Source organism: Vombatus ursinus, unplaced genomic scaffold, assembly GCF_900497805.2.
Source record: "Vombatus ursinus unplaced genomic scaffold, bare-nosed wombat genome assembly UNPS02009205.1, whole genome shotgun sequence".
In the NCBI taxonomy this organism is placed as follows: domain Eukaryota; kingdom Metazoa; phylum Chordata; class Mammalia; order Diprotodontia; family Vombatidae; genus Vombatus; species Vombatus ursinus.
In genome coordinates this window covers 20,911,936-20,934,034 of record NW_020948983.1, presented here as the reverse complement: position 1 = coordinate 20,934,034, position 22,099 = coordinate 20,911,936, and the positions used below count along the sequence as shown (strand labels likewise).

General features: G+C 46.8%; 1 protein-coding gene across 2 annotated transcripts in view; it reads right to left on the bottom strand.

The window, feature by feature from the left end:
* Positions 1–22,099, bottom strand: part of ALPK3 (alpha kinase 3) — a 46,253-nt gene that overhangs the window by 5,628 nt on the left and 18,526 nt on the right. For both annotated transcript variants that reach the window (XM_027851847.1, XM_027851848.1), the window contains 9 exons: positions 18,240–18,357; positions 12,231–13,497; positions 7,079–9,059; positions 5,439–5,586; positions 5,025–5,152; positions 4,285–4,320; positions 3,488–3,768; positions 2,997–3,085; positions 1,373–1,596 (listed from right to left, as the gene is read on the bottom strand). In XM_027851847.1, coding sequence (XP_027707648.1) covers positions 1,373–1,596; positions 2,997–3,085; positions 3,488–3,768; positions 4,285–4,320; positions 5,025–5,152; positions 5,439–5,586; positions 7,079–9,059; positions 12,231–13,497; positions 18,240–18,357 — 4,272 coding nt within the window. The remainder of the gene's footprint in view (positions 1–1,372; positions 1,597–2,996; positions 3,086–3,487; positions 3,769–4,284; positions 4,321–5,024; positions 5,153–5,438; positions 5,587–7,078; positions 9,060–12,230; positions 13,498–18,239; positions 18,358–22,099) is intronic.

Sequence of the window (22,099 nt, the reverse complement as noted above, 5' to 3'; positions counted from 1 at the left end):
CTATGGTCTATGTGAACTGTTGTTGCTAAGGAATTGATTCACTCCAAAGTCATCCTCCTGGTGATAAGGCTCTCTCTCCTAACTGAGCTAGCTTAGGCTGGTCCATAGAAGCCAGGCACACAATCCACACTAGGGCCTATGTTCAGAGTCTCTATGGAGAGGGAAGGTTTGTGTTCTGCTGGTGTGGCCCTCAAGGACAGGGTCACCTCCATGTCACAGTGGAGGAGAGAGAATCGTTAGCATTAGCATAATTAGTAGAAGTCATGTAATACTAATGATGACTATTGGATTGTATTATTCTAACTTTATAAGAGCTTTCCTGAGAGCTAGTTTTAAAAGTAGAGGAGAAAAAGGCACAAGGGCCTCCCCACTCACTTACTGTTACTTCAGCTTATTTACAGACACAAAGTCAGAGGAAAGACTGAGCAATGTGGCAGTCAGTCAATAAGCACCTACTGTGTGCCAGGCAGTGTGAGAACTATATGGAAGAAAGTGTTCCTGCACTGATATCATAGAGTTTGTGAGATTGTGAGCTCCTTAAGGGCAGTGACTGTCTTTTGCCTCCATTTGTATCCCCAGCATTTAGCAAAATGTTTATGGATTAGTTGATTCTTGTCCCACACACCCATGCCCAGTTACATGGGGAAATGCCAAGGTGGCCCTATGAGCCTCTCAGAAAGTTAGAAGTTCTTTTCCCCACAATAACATAGTCTAAATAAATAGCATAAAAAATATACCTTTTCTTGAATTTTAAAAATCATTGTAATGGTTATCAAGGATAAAGGAAGCCAATGCCACAGTACTTTGGGGAATTGATTCAAGGAACTCATTTTTGTAATGAACAACTAGTGAATCTCTAAAGGACAAGCCTGCGCCTGTCACCTCTCCTGCTCAACAAGTTTCGATGACTCCCACATGCCTCTGGTTTAAGATGGAAACTCTTCAGCTTAGTATGAAAAGCCCTTTTCACAGTCTGGGTCCAGGATTATTTCACATTAAAGAGAGCATGTTTTTGTCTTACCTTATATCCCAGCACTCAGCACAGAGCTGGTACATAATAAGTACTTAATAAGTACTTGTTGACTGACTGACATTATTTCCTTCACACAGTCTACCTTCCAGCTAAACCCATCTGTTCAATGTTCCTCTAACTCCTGTCTCTGTGCCTTTGTACCGGCTATCTCCCATACCTAAAAAGCATTCCTAACCCTAACTAACCCCTTTACCTCTTAGAATCCCTTCAAAGTTCATCTCGAGTACCAGTCCCTACAGGAAGCCTCATTCCCTCCCAGAATCCCCCATGAGGATGAACATGATCCCACCTGGGCGTCTTCAGTCCCCTGCCATTCCCCAGTCCCCCAAGCCCTCATACCTGCAAGGTCTGTGACCAGAAAGCTGCCATTTGTCCACTGATATAACCAGTGCTGGAAGGTCCGACACTTCTGGGCAGCCTCAGAGGCGGCAGGGGCTGCCTGGGTGCTGCCGATCTCCCAATCACGAGCACAGTACGGCTCCAAAGGCCTCCCCAGGTACTCCTCCAGAGTGGCATATGGGATGCTGTTTGCTGGCCGGTAGATCAAGTACAGTGGGATGATCCTAAACACAGCCCCACCTTGCCCATGAGCATGGCACTTAAACCCAAGAAAGCTCCTAACCCTCTCTAGCCCTGCCTCAATTCTGGAGCCTTACAATGAAGTTCCTTCTAGTCCTAGGATTCCAGAGCTTATAGATAGGGAACTTTCTGGGAGAAGAAATTCTCCCAGGCTACCACCAGTCCCTAAATCACTCCCAGTCAGAATGCCCCCTTGCATAAAGCATGTACCCCCACTCTCTGGCCAATCTATGAAGAAGGCAGCTATAGATAGAATGCTGAAACTGGAGTCAGGAAAACCTGAGTTAAAATCCAGCTTCAGACACTAGCTATGTGACCCTGGGCAAATCACTTAACTGCCATTTGCCTCAGTTTCTTCATCTGTAAAATAAGGATAATAAAATTACTTACTCCCCAGGGTTGTTGTGATGATAAAATGAGATGATGTTTATAAAGTGTACTAAAATCTTAAAGTATTACATAAATGCTGCTGTTGTTGTTATTATTATTATTATTATTATTATTATTATTATTATTATTATTATTGCTGGAGAGTTCCCAGCAGTTTAAAGATGGAGATGGGGGTGACGATGGGCACAGTTAGCTCGGATAGCCCAGACTACCCAGATGAGGAATTTTTTTGGTACTTGGTTCATTAGAGTCTGGACTGGGTGAGCTGGGTACCTTCTGTGGCCATGTGCAGTTACTGCTGTGAATGACTGTGATAGGCAAGATAGAAGAGACCCCTGACTGGGTCAGAATGTAACCCAATACTAGTGACCTTAAACTTGAGTTATAAAACCCAAGCACAAGGGGAGTAGAAACATTAAGTCTGACATCCATGCAGAAACCCTTTATATGAGGACATCTAAAGCAAAAGAGACCATGGGGCATTTGTGAGATGGGACTGGAAGCCTGAGCACAAAGCTGCCTGGGTTCTCATCTCTAACCTATCACCCTTTCAAGGCCCTTTCCCCTTGCCATGCCTAAATTTTTCAACCTGTTCACTGAAGGGTGATATTGGAAGCTACAGAGTGATGGGCTGAGAAGGGAGAATAAAGGGACTGAAGGAAAAATCAAGGTATAGGCTAGTCCTCCTTGACCTCTCCCTCCCACACCCTTCTAGGGAAAAATATTGACTCTAGACTGCATGTTAAAGGGTTGGTGCATATGTATGTGCACGCATGTGCATGTAAGTGCACACACTTGGGCTCTACTGTGGGTGTGTACAAGACAATACTGTGTACAGACATGGGCTTTGCTCATCTCCACCCTACAAGGAATCTGAACAGATGAGATCATATAGACACCTGCCTATCACCAAGAAGGAAATTAATGTCCCTAAATCTCAGGAGCATTCTAAGGTCTAGGAAGCAAGGGGCAGAGAGAGAAGGAGAGAACTTACTCAGGCACCTCTCCAAAACCAGGGACAGCTCGGGCCTCAGCCGCAAAGATCTTGCAGTACTCTCGGCTCATGTTTTGGATTTTACATCCCTAGAGGGAAAAAAATGAACAAAGCCCTGGAGATAAACTTGCCCCAGTTCCAGAGCCCTAAGCAAGATGCCAGGCAGAGGGAGGTAGATCTCAATGACATGGATCACCATCTTTGGGGGATGTAATATGGAAGACTCCCGCACTGGGCAGGAGATTAAACAACATGAATTTCCAAGTTCCCCCTCCACCTCTGAGATCTTATGCATCAATGACCTTCCCCAACCTCTATCCTAAAAGCCTTTAGATGCCCCCCAAAACAAGCTGGGACTGTTCCCCTATGTCTTTCTAGGAGCATAGCCTTTTTGTGCAACTCCCAGACTCAACGGAAAGATGGGCTGGGGAATGGGGAGAAGACCAGCTGAGGACCTAAGACTAAGAAGCAGCAACAAAGGGGCTAAGTACCTGGATGGTGACATCATAATTCCTCCCCAGTAGAGAGTTCTCATTGCTGGACCCAAACACAAGTAGGTTGGGGACTTTGATGACGCAAGTTCGGCCTGACTCAAAGATGGGCTCCAGGCCGTAGATGACTTTGGCTTGGGAGGCTTTGCGAAGACCACGTCCACGCCCACTTCCACGGAGCTCCCCACTCACCAGTCGGCCAAAAAGTTTGTCCCCCCAGCAGCCTGAGTCGGCAAGGCCCTTGGCAAACACCATGGGCGTCATCTCAATCTCTTCTCCAACTGGATGAGGAAATGAGAAGGTGGGAGGTGGTCCCCTAGGCACAAGGCCTAGCCTACCCTAGCTCAGAGAGTTACATCCCTGGGATGGTAGGGAGGTGTGGCTGATTAGAACCAAAAATCTTGAGACCACTCCTCTCCATTCTCCACTGGGCTCAAGGTCCCAACCTGCAGTATGCTTCCCTCATCCCTGACATGAGTGACTTGCAGGGCTGGGTCCACCCCCCTGGATTAGTTCCTATTGTATACCCAGAAAGTGACAGATCACAGACTCACAGTAGAGACCAAGGGGACATGATGGAATGAACTCCTTCTAGGCTAGTCCTCCTTGGTCTCTCCCTCTCACTCCCCTCTAGGGAAAAATATTGACTCTAGACTACATGTTAAAGGGTTGGTGCATACGTGAGGAAAGATTCCAAACCAGAACAGAAATTCCAAACCCGTGTAGGTGATCATCCCCGTAGACAGCAGGGATGGCTATGAAGCCCCATCAGCTATTTCCCAAGGGGCACACTCTACCTTCAACTTCTTCTCTGGAGATGAATCCTGACAACACTGAATGGGACAAAGGAAGATGGTGAGGGCCTGTGTTCTGGGTTCTCCTGCCCAGACTGGGAAATCTGTTCTCCACTAACCAATAACCTCCAGGATCAAATATACATTCCCCTGTTAGGCATTTAAAGCTCCGTAATCTGGGCAGCCTTTTCCACTTTACTCTGTGATTTAGCAACACTGGTCTACTTGGGAATCCTTGAATACAACACTCCATCACCTGTGTCCATAGCTTTGCTCCGGCTGCCTCCCATGGCTGGAATAGTCTACTCTACCCCATGCCCCAGACACACTCCCCTTGATGTCCCTGTCCCTCCCCTCCCCTCAATTTTTTAGTCTCCTTGTCTTCCTCTGGGTCTCACACTGCCTTCATATACATCTATATATCTTGTAAGTTCCTAGATACCTACATGTTATCTCCTCTACAAGAATATACTCCCCTTGAGAGCACAGACTGTGTTTTGTTTGTTTGGGAGTTGTTGGGTTTATTATAATAATTATTATTATTGCTTTATAGCTCCAATGCTCAGCACAATGCCAAGCACACTAGTAAGCTTAGTGAAAAGGCTTGCTGAGTGACTTGTTGGCTCACCCACCCACTGTTTCCCCTCAGCTGTGCCTCTCTTTGGAGAACGTGCCTAAGAGCTTTATTGAGCAGAGGGGTGGTGTGTGGTAGGTCCCAGGGGCTAAACAAAGTCCTCACTCACCCTCAGGGCTGAGACAAAAGTTAGTAGAGTCGGTGCCGTGCTCATTTCGGATGGCACACTGGTAGACGCCACAGTCCCGAGGTGAAGCCTGTACAATTGCTAAGGCCACCGGCCCCTCATCTCCCACACTGTGAACAAAAAAACAGAATCTAGAGGCCTGGGAATATGACTGGGACTGCAGAACCGTAGGCTCACAAGGGCCCACCAGAACCCTCACTCTGACCAAAAGGAGTAGGAAAAAGGAGACAACACAAGGTGTTCATAACAAAACAAAAGCCAGCTCCCCACTGAGTTCTAGGAATGGTAGAGACTCCAGCACATTATTCCTGGGCCCTTAACTCTCAGGACCACTGGGTGTGGAGAATCCAGGCTCTGAGAGCACCAGGCTCTGGCCAAAGTGGCTAGGCCTCTTACCTCCTCTCTACCTCAGCCACAGGGAGCTGGTCCTTCGCCCAAGTCAATACCGAGTCACTGAGGATGTTGAAGAACTGACACCACAGCTTCAGGCTTCCAGAAGCATCAGGAAATTGTTCCACCCGGATCTTCCGGATGACCTGGGGAGCTGATGGGGAAGTAGAACTATATAAACCTGGTGAAAGCCTCTCCCTTTCTTGGGGGAACTGAATCTTCCCCAAGTCTTCTCCAGGGCAGCCGTGACAAGAGCACTGGATCTGGAGTCAGGACACCTAAGTTCAAACTGTGTGACCCTGGCCAGTTAGTTTAACCAATGGAGGCTATTTCTTCATCAGCCAAATATAAAAAGACTTGGGAAAGATGGCCTCTAAGGTCCCTTCTATCTCAACATTCAATAAATTAACTTCCCTATGCTTTTATTTGCATAAAAGTCAGGTACACATGAAGAGCTGGAAATTAGGATGTCTGGTTTCAAAGCGTAACCCTGCCAAGGAATCATTGTGTTGCCCTTGATAAGTTATTCACTCTCTGGGCTGCCATGTTGGCGAAGTGGTGCAAGCAGGTACTTGGGGGAAGAGTCCAAAAGGTAAAGAATCCCAGTGCCAGGCCCCCTCTGTGTGACTGATCTCGCCTCTCCCTGAAATTACCATGCTTTCTCTACCTGTCCATTCCATCCTCTAAAGCCTGACACATAGGATCATAGGGGTAGAGCTGGAAGAGAATGGACAGGCCATTTAATCCAATCTCTCACTTTGTAGAAGGGGAAATCAAGACCCAGAGAAGTTAACTGTCCTACCCAAGGTAATACAGGCAGGAAGCATCAGACGTGGGACATGAACCCAAGATTCCAGAGTCAGTATTCTTTTCACTGGTTCTCCTCCTGATCTCCCAGTCTGTAATGGCTTTCATCTGCCCACACCCCCACCTCACGTAGTGCTTTATATCCTTATTATGTATTTCTCGCATATCACTTTATACTGTTATTACTTGTGTGTGCTACTGTTCCCCTATTAGACTGTAAACTATAAAGAAGGGGTATTTATCTTATCGAAATTTTGTATCTCTCCATCCAAAGCACAGTGTGTTGCCTGCAGCAGTCCCTTAACAAGTGTCTGTTAAACTGAATTGCTATTTAATTGAATCCCAAGTGAGGTCTGAGGGGACAGTCTGAGCCCTGGTGTAGAGGAAAAACAGAAAGGGTTCCTAGGCAACAGACTGGCACTAGGAGTTCTAGATACTTCCTGATTTCAAGGGCCCTGATCAGCCCTGACCCCAGGCCTGTCTGCAACAGATTTTAACTACTGTTTCCAAATGCTACTTCTTGGGGCAACTGGTCCCCAGACCAGGGTTTAAAGAGGGGCCAAAAGCAAGGGGTCAGGCAACTAAGAAAACAGGGCTCTTCCCTATAGAAGAGGCAAGAACAGGTGCATGAATGGAAATTCCAGGCCCACTAAGCAAAACCTGGGTCCCCTTTAACCAGCTCCTCCTAAAACATGCCTCCTGGAAATCCTCTTTTCATTGAGTGAGTCACCAAGAAGGCAGTAACTGTGTCTATACACCTAAAGCAAAGCCCTACATCCTAAGAACACTTTATTCTCTCCCATTAACTTTCTACCATCCCTTCCCAAACCAGCTCTCACCCTTGAAATGGTCTTTGGTTTTTCTGGGCTTGGCTGTCTCATCCTGTTTGCTGTCTTCAGGGGCCAGCTCTGTGTCTGGCCCACTGCCCTTGGGCCCAGAGCCCAGGTCTGCAGAGTCCTCATCTGCACGAGGCACCTCGAGCATCTTTCTGTTCTGAGAAGGGGAATGTCTCTCCTTCGGGGGAGTCAGTGGGGATCCAGGTGCCAGACTCTTCCTGGACCCCCGGGGAGAAACTGTCGGGCTTTCCCTATCTTCAGGAGCAGGGGTCTCCCCCTCCCCAGCCACTTTGGCCTTGGGGAGAAATCTCTTTCTCCGAGCTCCCAAGGCTAGCTCCTCTGGGGTTGCACCTGGGAGACTCCCCCCATTATCTCCTGAGAGCTCTGCATCCTGGAAGGGCTCCTCCCTCTTACTCTCCCCAAGAGGCTCCCCCATCCTGATGACACCTTGATCCCCACTGATCCAAAGGGACTCCCCCATTCTGCTTTCCTTCTGCCCAGCCCTGATTTCCTCAGCAGCCCCCTTGTTACTTGTCTCTGGGCCTTGCACCTGGGTTTCCTCCCCCACCACAATGGTAGGGACAGTCAGTGGACTGAGGTATCTTCCCAGTGGCTTCCCTGCCGCCAGGGCCTTCTGGCCCGACTGCACCTCCTGGTCAATGAGACCAGTAAGCCTGCGGGAGGTACAGGGGCTCAGTTGCAAGCTCCGTGCACTCTGAATGAGGTGGTTGTTCTCCACTCGTTCTAGAATCTTCCGAGATGTCCGGGGGCTCAAGCCAGCGATCTCCACTGTCGGTGCCAGAGTGTCTGGGGGACCGGGTCCCCCTGCAGGGGGCTGCTGGCCCTCTGGCCTCCCTCTGGCTTCAGTTTCACTCCGGTCTGTGTCTGCACTAGAGAGCTTCAGGAGCAGGAGTAAATAATTCTTCAAGGAATCAATGAGGCCACTGTCAGGGGCTACGGGGCTGGAGGCCCTCGGCCCAGCTCCTCGAACCTCAGGTTCAGAATCCCCACAAGCACCAAGAGCATTCCCTCTATTCATTGCAGCCTCAGTCTCTGCGTGATGACCCTGGCTGGGTGTCCCCACTCTTTCCAAGGCTTCACAGTGAGGCTGTGGCTTTGGATCAGAATGCCCCAAGGTCTGGGCTGCTTCTGGAAAGGGCATCTCAGCCACCTCAGTAGGCCCCCCTTTGACTTGCTCTTCCTGCGTATTGTTTGGGAGGCAGACTGCCTTCGGGCTAGGAATGCTGGGGGCCTTGGTGCTTATAGGAGAAGTTGGATAGGAGTCTGAGGCAAGGCCCAAGGTCACCTCTACTACAGGGTCAGACCCTTCCATAGATGCCTCGCTTATTGGCTCCTCAGTGGGCCGAGGCAACTCCCCCTGGGACTGTCGAGCAACTTTGTCAACTTTAGTGGGGCCTGGTTCCCCTAGTCCTCTACTTCCCTCTCTAGCCACTGGCCTCACACCAGCTTCTGGCCCAAGAGGACCTGGGAGGCTCTGCATGTTCCCAAGGGCTGGAATCTGTGTCTCTTCAGACCTGATCTGTGAAGGATGGGAGGATTCCGTGGGCAGCCTCTTGAAGTGGCTAAGTCTCTGAGGAGCCTCTGTAGGGGCTGTAGGCTTTGGATCATGGCTACTCTGCCACTCTGACTGTGTTACTGTGACCACCTGTGACCTCCCATCTCTGTGCGTGCTACCCGCATGGATTCTCCCAACCAGCTGTCGATTCACATCTGCCTGAGTTCTCAAATCAATACGTGTCCTCGAGTCCTCCTGTGTCCTCACATCTTCCTGCATGCTCTCCATCTGGGCACTAACATCCATCGGAGTCCTTCTATCCTTCTTCATCCTCTCCTCTTCCTGTGTCTCCACATCCATGGGCTCAACGCTTCCCTGTTCTCCCTCAAGGTTGTGGCTGAGACACTCTGCCGCTGAGCTGCTGTCTGCAGATGTTGCAGGAGCTTGAGCCACCTGGGTCTCCAGTCCCTGAGAACAGAGAGAGAGTAAGAAATAAGACAGTGGCGTCCGTGTTGTTGAAGTTTGTAAAGCTATTTACATCCATTATATCACTGGGTCCCCAGGGATAGGGACCAGATCAAGGATTTCACTGGTATAGAGGATCCTTGGATGAGGAAATTCCCTCTATTAATGCAGTTCTGAATTGCCTAGAGTACTGGGAAGTTAGGACTTACCCAGGGTCCCAGAGCTAGAATGTATCAGAAGCAGGACTTGAACTCAGGTCTTTCTAGATCTGAGGTGACCTCTTTATCTACTATACCACACAGCTTCTCAGTGAAGTAGATACTATAGCTACTCTTAACCCCATTTTATAAATGGATATGGCTAGCCAATGTCAGTTGGTACTATAACTCAGGTCTCTCCTGACTCTAGATCCAGTGTTCTTTCCACTGAACCACACAGGCCTTTGCTATCTATTGTACCTATTATGCCTGTTTGGAGATTCCTTTATAGCCAGACTGTACTAACCTCACTCAGGCCTTGCTCTATCCTTACCAGGACAGTACTAATGGGAACCTTACCATCTGTTTGTCTTGTGCCCTACTGTATTGGGCTTCCTACTAGAAATTGAGGCTAGGTTGGAAGGATTTGTCCACAGGCAAAGCCTGGTGCCTCCTCAATTCTAGAGCATCAGAATTCCTTCTATGCATGCCTGGTCTGAGGTCTATAACCTGACACTCACCATGGACCTGGATTTATGGTCTTTGTCGAACTGAGAACACAGCCAGGAGAGAAAGAAAGAGTCATGGACAACTTTGGAGCATCCTATTCTCCCAGGCACACTGGATTTAAAGCCACTTTCTACAAAGATTTCCCTAAGTCTGCTTCTCCACCATCCTTATATCCATCAGCTCCTCCTAACGATGTGAAGTCCCAGATCCTGTCCTTTGAGGCCTCTGCCCTCAGCAGATCACAGCAACATTTCCCTTCTTTTGGGTAGGCAAGAAGAAACACGGGCAGTGTTCTGAATGGGTCAGTTCCTTCCATGTAATGTATGCTCCTATGATCCCTAGCCCTGAGGTACAAGTCTTGGATACTTCACCTAACATAGCGCACCTTGTGTTACCAGAAATTCAGGAGCCCATATCTCTACCAAACCCCTCCCCAACTTGATGACTGCTTCTGATCCATAATCCCCAGCTATCTCTTCTTGAGAAGGCTCTCACCCTTCCCCCACTTCCCCACCCCCACCCCCAGAGCCACACTTCCAGATTTCAACAACTGAGGCTCTGGGTCTCCTGGTATAGCTGCCCTCTTCTGCCTAACCTCTTTGTTCCCAGGAAGCCTAAAATCTAAAAGCCACCTCTGCTGCCAGATAACAACAACAGGGTGGGGGTGGGGAGGGGTGGGGTGGGCTGGCAATTTCTTCAAGGATGGTCACTCTGATTTCTCTCCCTTTGCTGAATTCCTCCCTGCTGACATCCTATCAGTATCACCCAGCTAGGCCCTAAATTGTTCTTTTCCTGCTTCATGAGTATCCATCTGCCTCCCTAACTAGCCCGTGGGCTTCTCAAGGACAGGGGGCCCTGTCTTCCTCCTTTGTCTCTCTGAAGGGCTGTGCACCAAGTCAATGTCAAAAAAAATACTCGTTGATTGATATACAAGTCAGTATCTATATTCTCCAAGTCAAAAGTCTGGGCCTTTATCGTAACAGGGCTGCTCTGTGCAAACAGAAACCTTAGTAGTCATCAGTTACGACTTCCTCATTTTATAGATCAGGAAACTGAAGCCCAAGGAAGTCAGATCATTTTGCCCAAGGTAAATTACCAAAAGTAATTACCAAACTAATTACCAAAGAGTAAATGGCTAGAATCAACATGTGAACCCAAGACTTCTTAACTCCAAATCTAATCACTATAAAGAAGTCATTCTCATTATCAATGATATTAATGAGATATTTTAAAATTTTCAAAGCCCTTTACATACACTCTCTCATTTGAGTGCAACAACAATCCTGTAAGGTAGGTGTTGCAATCATTATTTTCCCCATTTTACAGATGAGGAAACTGAGACTCAGAAGCTAAGTTACCAGCACCTATTGTCCCGTAGAACTGATCTTTGCAGTAGAGCTGTTCAGATGCTTCAGTGTTATCTCTAGTGGCGAGGGAGGTTGAAATAAATCCCAGAGAGTCCCATTATACCCCCCTCCTGCACTGAACCATCCCCCACTAGAGTACTATCTAACCTGAGAGTTGGAGTAATCATAGATCTAATCCAAGGGTTGGTATTGAGAGAGAGTCATGGTTGAGGGACAGCCCAGGGATAGCTAGCATTTATAGAGAGAGTTTTAAAGCTTGCAAAGCACTTCACATACATTATCTCATTTTATCCTTACAACAACACTATAAGGTGGCTATTATTTCCATTTTACAGATGAGGAAACTGAGGCCAACTAGTGTCTGAGTCAGGATTCAAACTCAGATCTTCCTTACTCTGTCCCCTGTACCACCTAGTTGACACTAATTTTCAAGTCTCTTAAGAGGATTCCTGGAGCATAAGGGATCCTGGTGAGAAAGATCCTCTTAGTCTATCCCGTGCAGTTCCTCTCCACCCCACAGAAATGGCCATCTGGTCCCACAGGCCTGCCCCCTCATTAGCTGGCAGAGGGATGTGCCTTCACATTGGGTAGAATAACAGGGACATCCACAAGGCTCCCTTGGAGCCCAGTAGCTTCTGGAAACACAGATTAAGTGACCAAAATAGATTCACAGAGCAAAGAAGATGGTCAGGAACAGATGCAGTTGTAGGCTCACGTCACAGCATTGTCAATCCCCCTGTCCCTGAGGTGAATTAGGGATGAGGAAAGCCCCTTCAACACCTGAAGCCTTTAAAAACTGCCCCTAGTCACAGTGCATCTCCTCCTCAGATAGCAGGACACTAGGGGAAGAGATTTTCCCATATTTTCAGAGCAAATGGGCTCAGGCAGCCATAGACAAGTTTTGCTATCCCTGTAGATTTGGAATTAGGTGATGGGCCCTGGATCTGGGGTTACAGCAAATGTCCCCTGGCCCTGCCTGGCACCGTGTCTCCTCCCTACTCCCCTTCCATAAATAACCCTGAGCACTCTGGCTGCCAGACTGCTTTAGAAACATTTTCCATGAAGTCAGACTCTCAAAAAAGCCATCATGTCACTCTTACCTCACAAGGGGTCCTGTAGGCTATCGGTTTCTGGGCAGGGCTCTCCCGGGTCTTGTGCTTCCGCCGAGCAGGAGGAGTTGGGACAGTGGCTGCTGGCTCAGGGGAAATTCCCAAGGGCTGGGCCCCTTGCTGGGCAGAAGAGCCCAAAATGCCTGAGGGGGTACCCACAGAGGCACAAGGCTGGGAATCATTGCTGGGGTCACATTTTGGTTTAGGAGGGGCAAATCTTTTCCTATTAAATACCCTGGGAGGCTGTTGGGCAGAGGCGGACACTGGCTGGCCAGGAGGCAACTTCTCTTTTCCTGTCTCTCTCCCTGGTAAGGCCCCCAAAGAGATACCACTTTGGGGACTTCCACTGGGGGTCTGGAGTCTTTCATCAGTGGCAGCAGACTGGGTATTCTCCAGGTACATGTCCTTTAAGGAGAAATAAACTTTGCCATCTGGGGTAGGAGCTCTTAGGTCCTTGCCAATCTTGACCCCAATCTTGTTTGAACTTCTAGCCTCCTGTGCCACAACAGAGGTTGATTCCAGGGTCCTATCTGCCCTGTCCAGCTTCGAGGTCTTTAGAGAACTCTCTCTTTGAGCCAGTGGGGTATTCTCTGCCCCCATGTGGCCACGTGTCCAGCTGGAGTCGGATTCTGCAGTGGTGGGGATGTGATTTTCAGATGTTCTTGCTCCTTCAGGTTTTTGTTCACTTGTCCTCGTCCCCTTGCGGCTCGGTCCCTCTTCTTTCTTCTTCTTCTTGGCCACAGACTCCTTGGTGGGTGGTCTCTGGGAGATGAGCTCCACAGCCTCACAGAGGTAAGAGAGAACGCCATCTCCACTCTCCTCACCGCTCTCCAAGGTGGCATCCCCATTAGTGGTGACCTCACCCCCTGTAAAACTATTGGCCAGGCCAATGGCTGGGCTCCAGGGTGGCTCACTGGTCTCTCCTTCAAGCTCGGGCTCCAGGGCTCCATCCTCAAGGTCTTTGCAAGAAACTGAAGGACCTTGCTCCCTTGCCCCACTCAGCCGCCGTTTCCTCTGAAATCGATCTGGACTGAGTTTACGCACTGTGTCAGCCTCTGATACCATCTCCTTCCCATACTTCCGGCTCTGCTCAATCTCTCGCATCTTTGCCTCAGCCTTCCTCTTCAGTTTTGCAAACCATCGCTGGTGAATCTTGTACTCAGTCATGGTCCCCACTTCCAAGACTCCTGAGCAGGACACAATGCCCTTGGCATTTCTGGCAGATGCCTGGTAGATAGCAGCATCTTCTTCTTGGCACCTAGAGGTACAAAGTCAGGTGAGGAAGTAGTACCTTGATCCTAGCAGGCTGAGAACCCACCCAAGCATCAGGCTCCACCACCCCTGCACAGTGGGAGAAGCCTTTATTCAGACTGGTGCAGAGGAGCCCTCAGCCTGGTAGAAAAAGGCAGCATTCCTCACACCAGTGTTCCCTGCACCAGACACTCCATCTCCAAGCTCTGGGTATTCTCATTGGGTGTCCCCCATGCCTGGAACTAACTCCCTCCTCATCTCTGCCTCCTAGTTTCCCTGGCTTCCTGAAAGTCTTTGCTAAAGTCCCCCTTTTGATGTCTATCAATTGGGGAATGGCTGAACAAGTTGTGATATATGAATGTAATGGAATACTATTGCGCTACAAGAAATGATGAACAGGCTGACTTCAGAAAAACCTGGAAAGACTTGTATGGTCTGATGCTGAGGGAAGTGAGCAGAAACAGGAGAACATTGTACACAGTAACAGCCACGTTGTGCGATAACTAATATTGATAGACTTAACCCTTCTCAGCAATACAAGGATCTAAGACATCTCCAAAGGCCTCGTGATGGAAAATAACTACCCACATACAAAGAAAGAACTATGGAGTTTGAATGCAGATCGAAGTGTATTGTTTTCTATTTTTTTCTTCTGTTTTGTTTTGTTTCCTCCTTCTGGTGGTTCTTCCTATTGGTTCTAATTCTTCCTTACGACATCCCTGATGTGAAAATATGTTTAATAGGAATGTATATGTATAGCCTATATCAGATTGCATGCCATCTTGGGGAGGGAGGGGGAGAGGGAAGGGGAGAAAAATTTAAAACTCAAAGGCTTATGGAAGTGATTGTTGAAAATTCAAAATAAATTAATTTTAAAAATAAACTTAGTTTTCACATAAAAAAATTAAGTCCCCCTTTTGCAAGAAACTTTCCTCAATCCCAATTTAATGCTACTACCTGCCTTCTGTGGATTGTCTCCCATTCATTCATTCATTTTGGGGGGGGAGACAATTGGGGTTAAGCAACTTGCTCAGGGTCACATAGTAAGTGTCTGAGTCTGGATTTGAAGTCAGGTCCTCCTGACTCCATATCTGGTCTCTGTCCACTGCGCCACCTAGCTGCCCTGCAATTTATCTTTCACATATCTTGTTTGTACATAGTTGTCTCCCCATTAGATTGTAAGCTCTTTGAGAACAAAAACTGTCTTTTGCCTTTCTGTCTCCCCATCATGTAGTACAGTGCTTGGCACATAGTAGGTGCTTATTGACTGGTTCACAAAGATCTTTAAAGTTCGCAAAGCTTTTTATATTCACTTGATCCTTACAACAATTCTGCAGAGCTGGGTGCTATTGTTATTCCTAATTTACACATGAAGAAACTAAGACACAGAAACATTAAGTGACTGACCCAGGGTCAGCTAATGCGTTTCTTTGACCGAGGCAGTATTTGAACTCAGGTCTTCCTGACTCCAAGTCCAGTACTCTAGCCACTATGTCATAATTCCTAAGATCCTCCCACTACATAGATGAAAAAACTAAGGCCCAAGGAAGGCAAGTGATTGAACATGTAACCAAAATCAGGTGGGGCTCAGGAGAGTCCCCCAATAAGAGCAGATGACCCACAGAGGCTGCGCATGGAAGCTCTGGGAGAAGATGACTTATAGATAAGTATTTCCAAAGGGTCAGAACCCCTCTTGGTTACCCTAGGTGCATCCACAAATTTTGGGGCACAGGATTAGCACCTCTCTCATTCTGGGGGGGGCTCAGCTCTACTCTATTCCCTGGAGCAAAGTCCTTCTAAGCTGGGTTAGGCCACACCTTTCTTTCATTCCCAAGAACCACAGCAGCTCTAAGAGTGCCATAAGGTCACAGTTACATGAAGACAGATAGGAAGGAGTCCCTGAAGGACTCAGAAGTGGGTTACAGAAGCAATGAGACTTCTTTGGAGCTGTGAAACTCTGAAACTCTGAAACAAATACTGCCTCAGTTTCATAGAACATGACAAAAACCAGACAGTACAGTGAGCAGGCAAAGTCCCACGCTGGGCCTTAGGACGCTTGGGTCCTTGTGCTGGCTCATTTATTTACTAGTTATATAACCTTGGCCAAATCACTTAATCATTCTGGGCCTCAGCTCCCTCATCTGTAAAATGAAGAGGCAGCAGCAATACCGCTACTGGGCCTATGCCCCAAAAGGACCAAAGAAAGACAAAAAGGACCTGTATGGATTAAAATATTTACGGCAACCCTTTTGGTAGTGGCAAAGAATTAGACACTAAGATGCCTTTAAATTGGGGGGAGGGCTAAACAAATGATGATACATGGCTGTAACAGAAAATTACTGTCCCATAAGAAATACTGAAAGGAGTGGGTTCAGAAAAACCTCAGAAGACATTATGAACTGATAGAGAGTAAAGTAAGCAGAACTGGGAGAATTATTAGTACTATAACAACAGCATTCTATGAATAACTTCTGAAGACTTAAAAACTCTGATCCATGCAATGACCAACCATAATTCCCGAGGACAGATAATGAGATTAAATTCTCAATGTGAACATTTACATCTTAAAAATCAGCAGACACTGTAGATGAGGGCTTGATTTACTCTTTTATTAATTGTCTAGACTTAAGAAAGTGACAGAGAAAATGTTAATATGCAGATTAAACTTAAAAGTTTGTCATGAGTACATTTCCCTCCCTAGAAAGCCAGTTGTTAAACATTTACCAGCACACCGTTGCATCCTGATAAAATAATGACGGATTCAAGATGCAGAATGAAACATACATTTTTAGACATGGCCAATGTGGGAACTTGTTTTACTTGACTTGTTAAAAGAGTTTTTTTTCCCCTTTTTTTAATGAGAGGAAGTGGGAAGGAGAGAAAATAGATTTTTGGACTAGACCTCTAAGATCATCCCTTGAAGCTCTAACATTCCATAATTTGATGACATTAACTCTCCTTCCTAGGAGTCCAGAGCTCTGAACACAGTACCTTGTTCTTCTACTTCAAAGCACTTAAGAGAAAGGAAACCTACGCGTGAACTAAGGAGCAGTCTCAGAGTTCAGGCAGTCATGCCAGTCACCTGAGCTGAAATAGGGCTGAGCCTTACGCTACACAAGAAGCCAAAAGATATCAATGGAAAGAATGCTAGACTTGGAGTTAGGGTCACAGGACCACAAAGAACTGAAAGAGATCTCTGAGTCCAACCCTCTCATTTTGCAGGTAAGTAAACTGAGGCCCAAAGGTCAACTAGGAGACCGGTGAAATTTGAATTCAGATGTTCTGACTCTAAGTTCCAAAGAACCTGGGTCTGAATCCTGGCTTTGCCACTTGCCACTTGCATCACCTTGAGCAAGTCACATAACTTCTCTTGCCCTCAGTTTCCTCATCTCCAAAACGGAAGGGTTGAATCTGTCTATCTATGATTCTATGACCCTCCATTTACATGGTGCCCAGTATCTGCCTTTCGGTTAATCTTAGCCTCAGAGGACCTCAATGGCACAAAGGATATTCAACATCTATAAAGCAGTGAGGTAAAATGGAAAGACCAATGGATCTGAAGTTAGAAGAGTTCAAAACTCAAGCCCCACTGCCTAAGTGACTGACTGATCTGTGTGACCTCAGGCAAGTCAACATGACAGCCTCTAAAAAAGCTAATGCAGTCTTAGGCTGCATTGAGAGAGGGATGGGGTCCAGAGTAGAGGGAATACTGTTGCACCGTTTCCTTGCCAGACCATCTGGAGCAATACATCCAGATGTGGGTACCATATTTTAAGGACAGTGGTAAGCTAGAGTGTTCCAAATCAGGACAGTGAGAGAGAGCATCAAGACCATTCTGGTTGGAGGAATTAGGAATTGTTGGCCTTGAAAAGAGAAGATTTGGGGGAACATGGTCACTGCCTTTAATATTGGAAGGGCTGTTTTCTTATGAGAATTATATTTATCCTGCTTGGCCTCAGAAGGAAGAACTAGGAATGGTGGGTGGAAGTTGCAGAAAGGAAGATTTATGTTTGATGGAAGGAAAAATTTCCTTATAATTAGAATGATTCCCAAAAATGCAATGGACTATCTCAGAAAGTAATGGGTTCCCCCTCCCTAGAGATCTTCCAGCAATGGCTGGGTGATCATTTATCAAGAATACTGTAGGGGAAATTCTTGGTCAAGTACAGACTGAGCTATATATAACCCCCGAACTCCCTTCCAACTCAGAGATTCTGTGAATTCATATAATCTCCTTAGGTCTCAGTTTCCCCATCTGAAAAATGAGAGGGTTAGACTAGATGATCTTTAAGACCCCTAATAGACCTAAATCCTGTGAACTTTTGTTCTGGGGTCTGAGGTAAGCAGGAAAGACTTAGTCTTAGCACCAAAGCAGCCAGAATTCTTGACTCCCCAGGCAGAGATGGGTCCTGGCCAAATGAATGGTACTGTCTAGTGGGTTGCCTCCCCTGTTGCTTTGGACAGTCAGTCTTCTGTCTCCTACAGGCTGGAGGGGCCCCAAGGAGAATTGCTTTCATGAGGGTCAGGGTGTAATAAGACCTCTCAGTCCTTCTCTACTCCATTCTTCCCTGAGAAGGGCAGGTCTATAGCTTCTTCCAATCTCCACTGAGCTCAAATGTCATTTAGGATGTCCCCTTCAGTGACTGACACAAAGCCACCTCTCACCACATACACATCAACACAAATGCATTTACTCCCCTCCTCCACATCTGTGAAGGGAGTAGCCCACACAACCCCAGCCCCACTCACTTGTACAGCTGTAGGGTGTGCCGATTCCCCTGCTGAGAAATCTCATATTTTGGCAGGCCACAGTAGCGGTCCAGCTCCTCGTCATCCTTGTACCACGTCACCTCAGGTTCCGGGTATCCTGGGGAGGAAGTAACACACTACTGTAGAAAGAGCAATTCCAAATCATCTGGAGCAAGGAAGAGGACTTCCAGTAATAGGCCCCTAAGATATCCTCAATGACCTGGGCAGAGAGGGCAGACTGCCTGCCCAAAGGGCCACTGGCCCATGCTGTTGATTAGAAGCTCAACTTTGCTGAGGCAGAAAGGAAAGACTGAGGGGCTTTAATAATAACAATAGCTAGCTTTTATTTAGCACTTTAAGGTTTATAGATATTATTTCATTTATCCTCACAACAACTCTAAGAGGTAAGATGCTAATATATTCCCATTTTTAAAATGAGGAAGACAGAGGTCAAGTGACTTGCCCAGAATCACACAGGTCGGATCTGAGGCAAGATTTGAACTCAGGTCTTCCTATATCACCTAGCTGCCTCTAAAAAGGAAACTCCCACACCCACAGGCAGGAGAGCCTGGAAGGGCTCAGAGACAGCTCTGACCACTGATACCTAGTCTTTACCCCAGTACCTGAATATTCTGTAAACTGGCAAGATTGGAATGGATCAATCATAGGATTATAGTAAAACAGAATATCAGAAAGGGGAGAGACATTGAAGGTCTTCAAGCCTGACCCTCTCATTTTACAGATGGAGAAACTGAGGACCAGAGAGATGACGTGACCTACCCAAGATCTCAAAACAAATCAGTGGAACCAGTATGTCTCCTGACTCCCAGTTTAGTATCTTTCTGTCTATGTTATTCTGTCTAATCATAGAATCATAGAGCTACTAATTTTACAGATGAGAAAGCTAAGGCTCAAGAAGGTTTTATTTTATTAGATTACATAAGAAATTATTTCTCTATTCCTTTCTTCTACTCTGGAAGTATAAGGCTTCTCACAGTCCCAGTCCCATCACTGATCAACATGGTAGCAGGTTGTTTCTGATATTTATGGCTGCCCCTCCTTTAGTAACCTGGTGCTATCCCCCACTCCCAGGGACTCAAGGGATGAATGTTGAACTTGGTGCAGACACCCAATAACCATACTCCTGTGCTCAAGAGATCTGCCAACCTCAGCCTCTCTAGTATATGGGATGACAGGTGTGTGCCACCAAGCCTGGCTAGTTCTACATTTCCAGACACCAATTGTTCCCACTGTTTGGTTTCTGGCTCTGTCCTCAGAGGTACATGTCTTACTCAGTCACTACTCTCACCCTTCAGTGACTATAACACGCTTCCTACCTAAGGGATGTCTTTTGGAGGTCATAAACATTAACATACTAATTTCTTCTACAAATATCTAATGAGCACCTAATATGTGCCTTAGCACAGTGTCTGGCACATAGTAGGTGCTTTATAAATATTTATTGAATTAAATCTGCAACAAAGAGTCCTAGGTGCTGGAGGGAGGGGTTCAAAGATAAATATGTAAATACCACATCTGCCCTAAAAAAGCTTAATAACAAGGCAGATGTGACAAATGTGCAAGTAATTGAATTACATGGCAGTGCCAATACATGCTGTGAGACCTATAAACAAAGTACTCTCCTGGTTTAGAGAAGTTTTCCAGCTTAGGAGTTAGGGGCAGGGTGTCATAGTGAATCAGGGTAAATTTCAGAGAAGAGATGGCATTTAAGCCAGTCCTTTAAAGATGGGGAGAATTTCAAAAGGCTGAGATGAAGAAGACGGCATGCCAGGTGGAGGGAACAGCATGAACAAAGGTACAGAGGCAAGAAGCATAAAGCACGTTTTAGAGACCCATGCCCGGCACATGGTAAGCACCTGATAAATGTTGAGTTAAACTGACTAGGGGATATTGCCCTGGGGTCTAACTAGGGCAGGAATGGGAGATAAAAATGGATGTAGAACAACCCTGGCACCCTCCCCATACAACCCCAGCCGTAAAGTGAGCTCCATGTTTCCACTGAGCTAAAAGCCCGCGGTTACATCACTGCATCTGTGTGCATCTGATAAATGCCAGAGACCACAAATGTCCTCAGCCATCTTGTGGAATGATCTCACCACTGTGAGGGGCTGGTTCCATGTCTCCCTGTCCCATGATGTGCCTCCCAACCCAGATTCCCACAGGGATCAGCTGAGTGGCCTGACAGCTGGAGGAAGCTCTCAGGAGCAGGAAGTTCAGGGAACTTAGAACCTGCCAGTCTCAGAGCCTGGATACCATACTGTGGTGCTTATGCAAACAGGCAGGGAAAGGTCAGTGGCTCAGAGCTGCAAAACAACTCAAGGACTTGAGGAAACGTTCTCCCAGAAAGACATTTGACTTAATCACCGAGTTATTTTCAACTCTGCCAAGGAAGAAGACATACACTCACTCACCCAAGATAAGGATTTGTTTAGCTGTCCCCTCATGGGCACTCATACCACCCTGAGCAGAGCAGCCTCCAGTGGCAGACTATCTATTTCATCTCTCCGTGTTACCGCCTTGGCTTAGGAGGGACATGATATCTTCAAATATCTGAGGGGCTGCCTTGTGGAAAAGAGATTAGGCTTGGTTTGTTTTTCTCCATTCAGGCAGTCAGTAAACATTTCCTAAGGACCTACTATTTGTCAAGCACTGTGCTAGCTGCTGGGGGTACAAAGAAAGGCAAAAAGACAGTCCCTGCCCTCAAGGGGCTCCCTGTCTAATTGGGGAGACAATGTGCAAACAGCTATGAACAAACAAGCAATATTTATAGGAAAGAAACAACAGAATTGGTTGGAAAAGGCTTCCTGTAGAAAGCAGAATTGATGTAAGCTGGGATCAATCAATTAATAAATATCTATCATAGCAAGCCAGGCACTGTCCTAGGCACTGGGGATACAAGAATACAAGTAAAACAGCCCCTTCCTTCAAGGAACTTGTATTCTTTTTTTTTTTTTTTTGAACTTGTATTCTTAACAGGGGAGGGCAGAAGTGGAGCCAATGATGGAAACTCACAGGAAAGCAAATTTGGATTCAACACAAAGAAGAATTCACTGCTAACTGGAGTCATCAAATAATGAAAATGGTCACTTTGTGAGGTAGTGAGCTCACCAGCACTAAGAATATTCAAAAAGAGGCCAAAGGACCACCTATCAGAGATGTTAGAAAGAAGATTCCTGCACAGAACGGGAGGTTGGACTAGATGACCTCTGAACTGCTTTGTAACTCAGATTGCAGGGCTCCTGCCTCACAGACAGAAGATACCCTTGCTAGGCATATATTCACACAAGGCTTTGGAGTTTTGGGGTTATGAGCCTACCGAACAGAAGAAAAATGAGATTAGCAAGGAGTAGCTAGTTGAGATCCAGCCATGTCTTGGCCATCCTTGGTTTGGAGACCCTCAAAGGACTGGGGCTGATGGAAGGAAGGCCATGGAGATTTCAGTCTAGGTCTGCTCTGGGTCACCCCAGCCTTGAAGTCTAGGTTGGTTTGGGACCATCTCAATTGAAGACCTAAGGCTTTCTGGAATGCTTTTGCTTTCCCAAGCCTGCTTCAGACCAGAGTGAACTTTCAGGCTTTTCTTGACTCTGCTCCCCTATTTCTAAGTGGCTTCCCCCAGATCTGCAGATAGGATACAGCAGCATGTGTAGGATCACTTTTGATAGGGTCCCCATTCTATTCCAGGAGGGTCCCAAAGAGAGAAGACAAAAGCATCATGAGTTTCTGTCAAATAAACAGGAAAGGGAGTGAAAGCCACAGGAAGGCTAAATAACAGTGACCTTAATCCACGAAACAGGCCAGTGCTCAGGATAATGAAAGAAATTATGTTGGGGATAAATTGT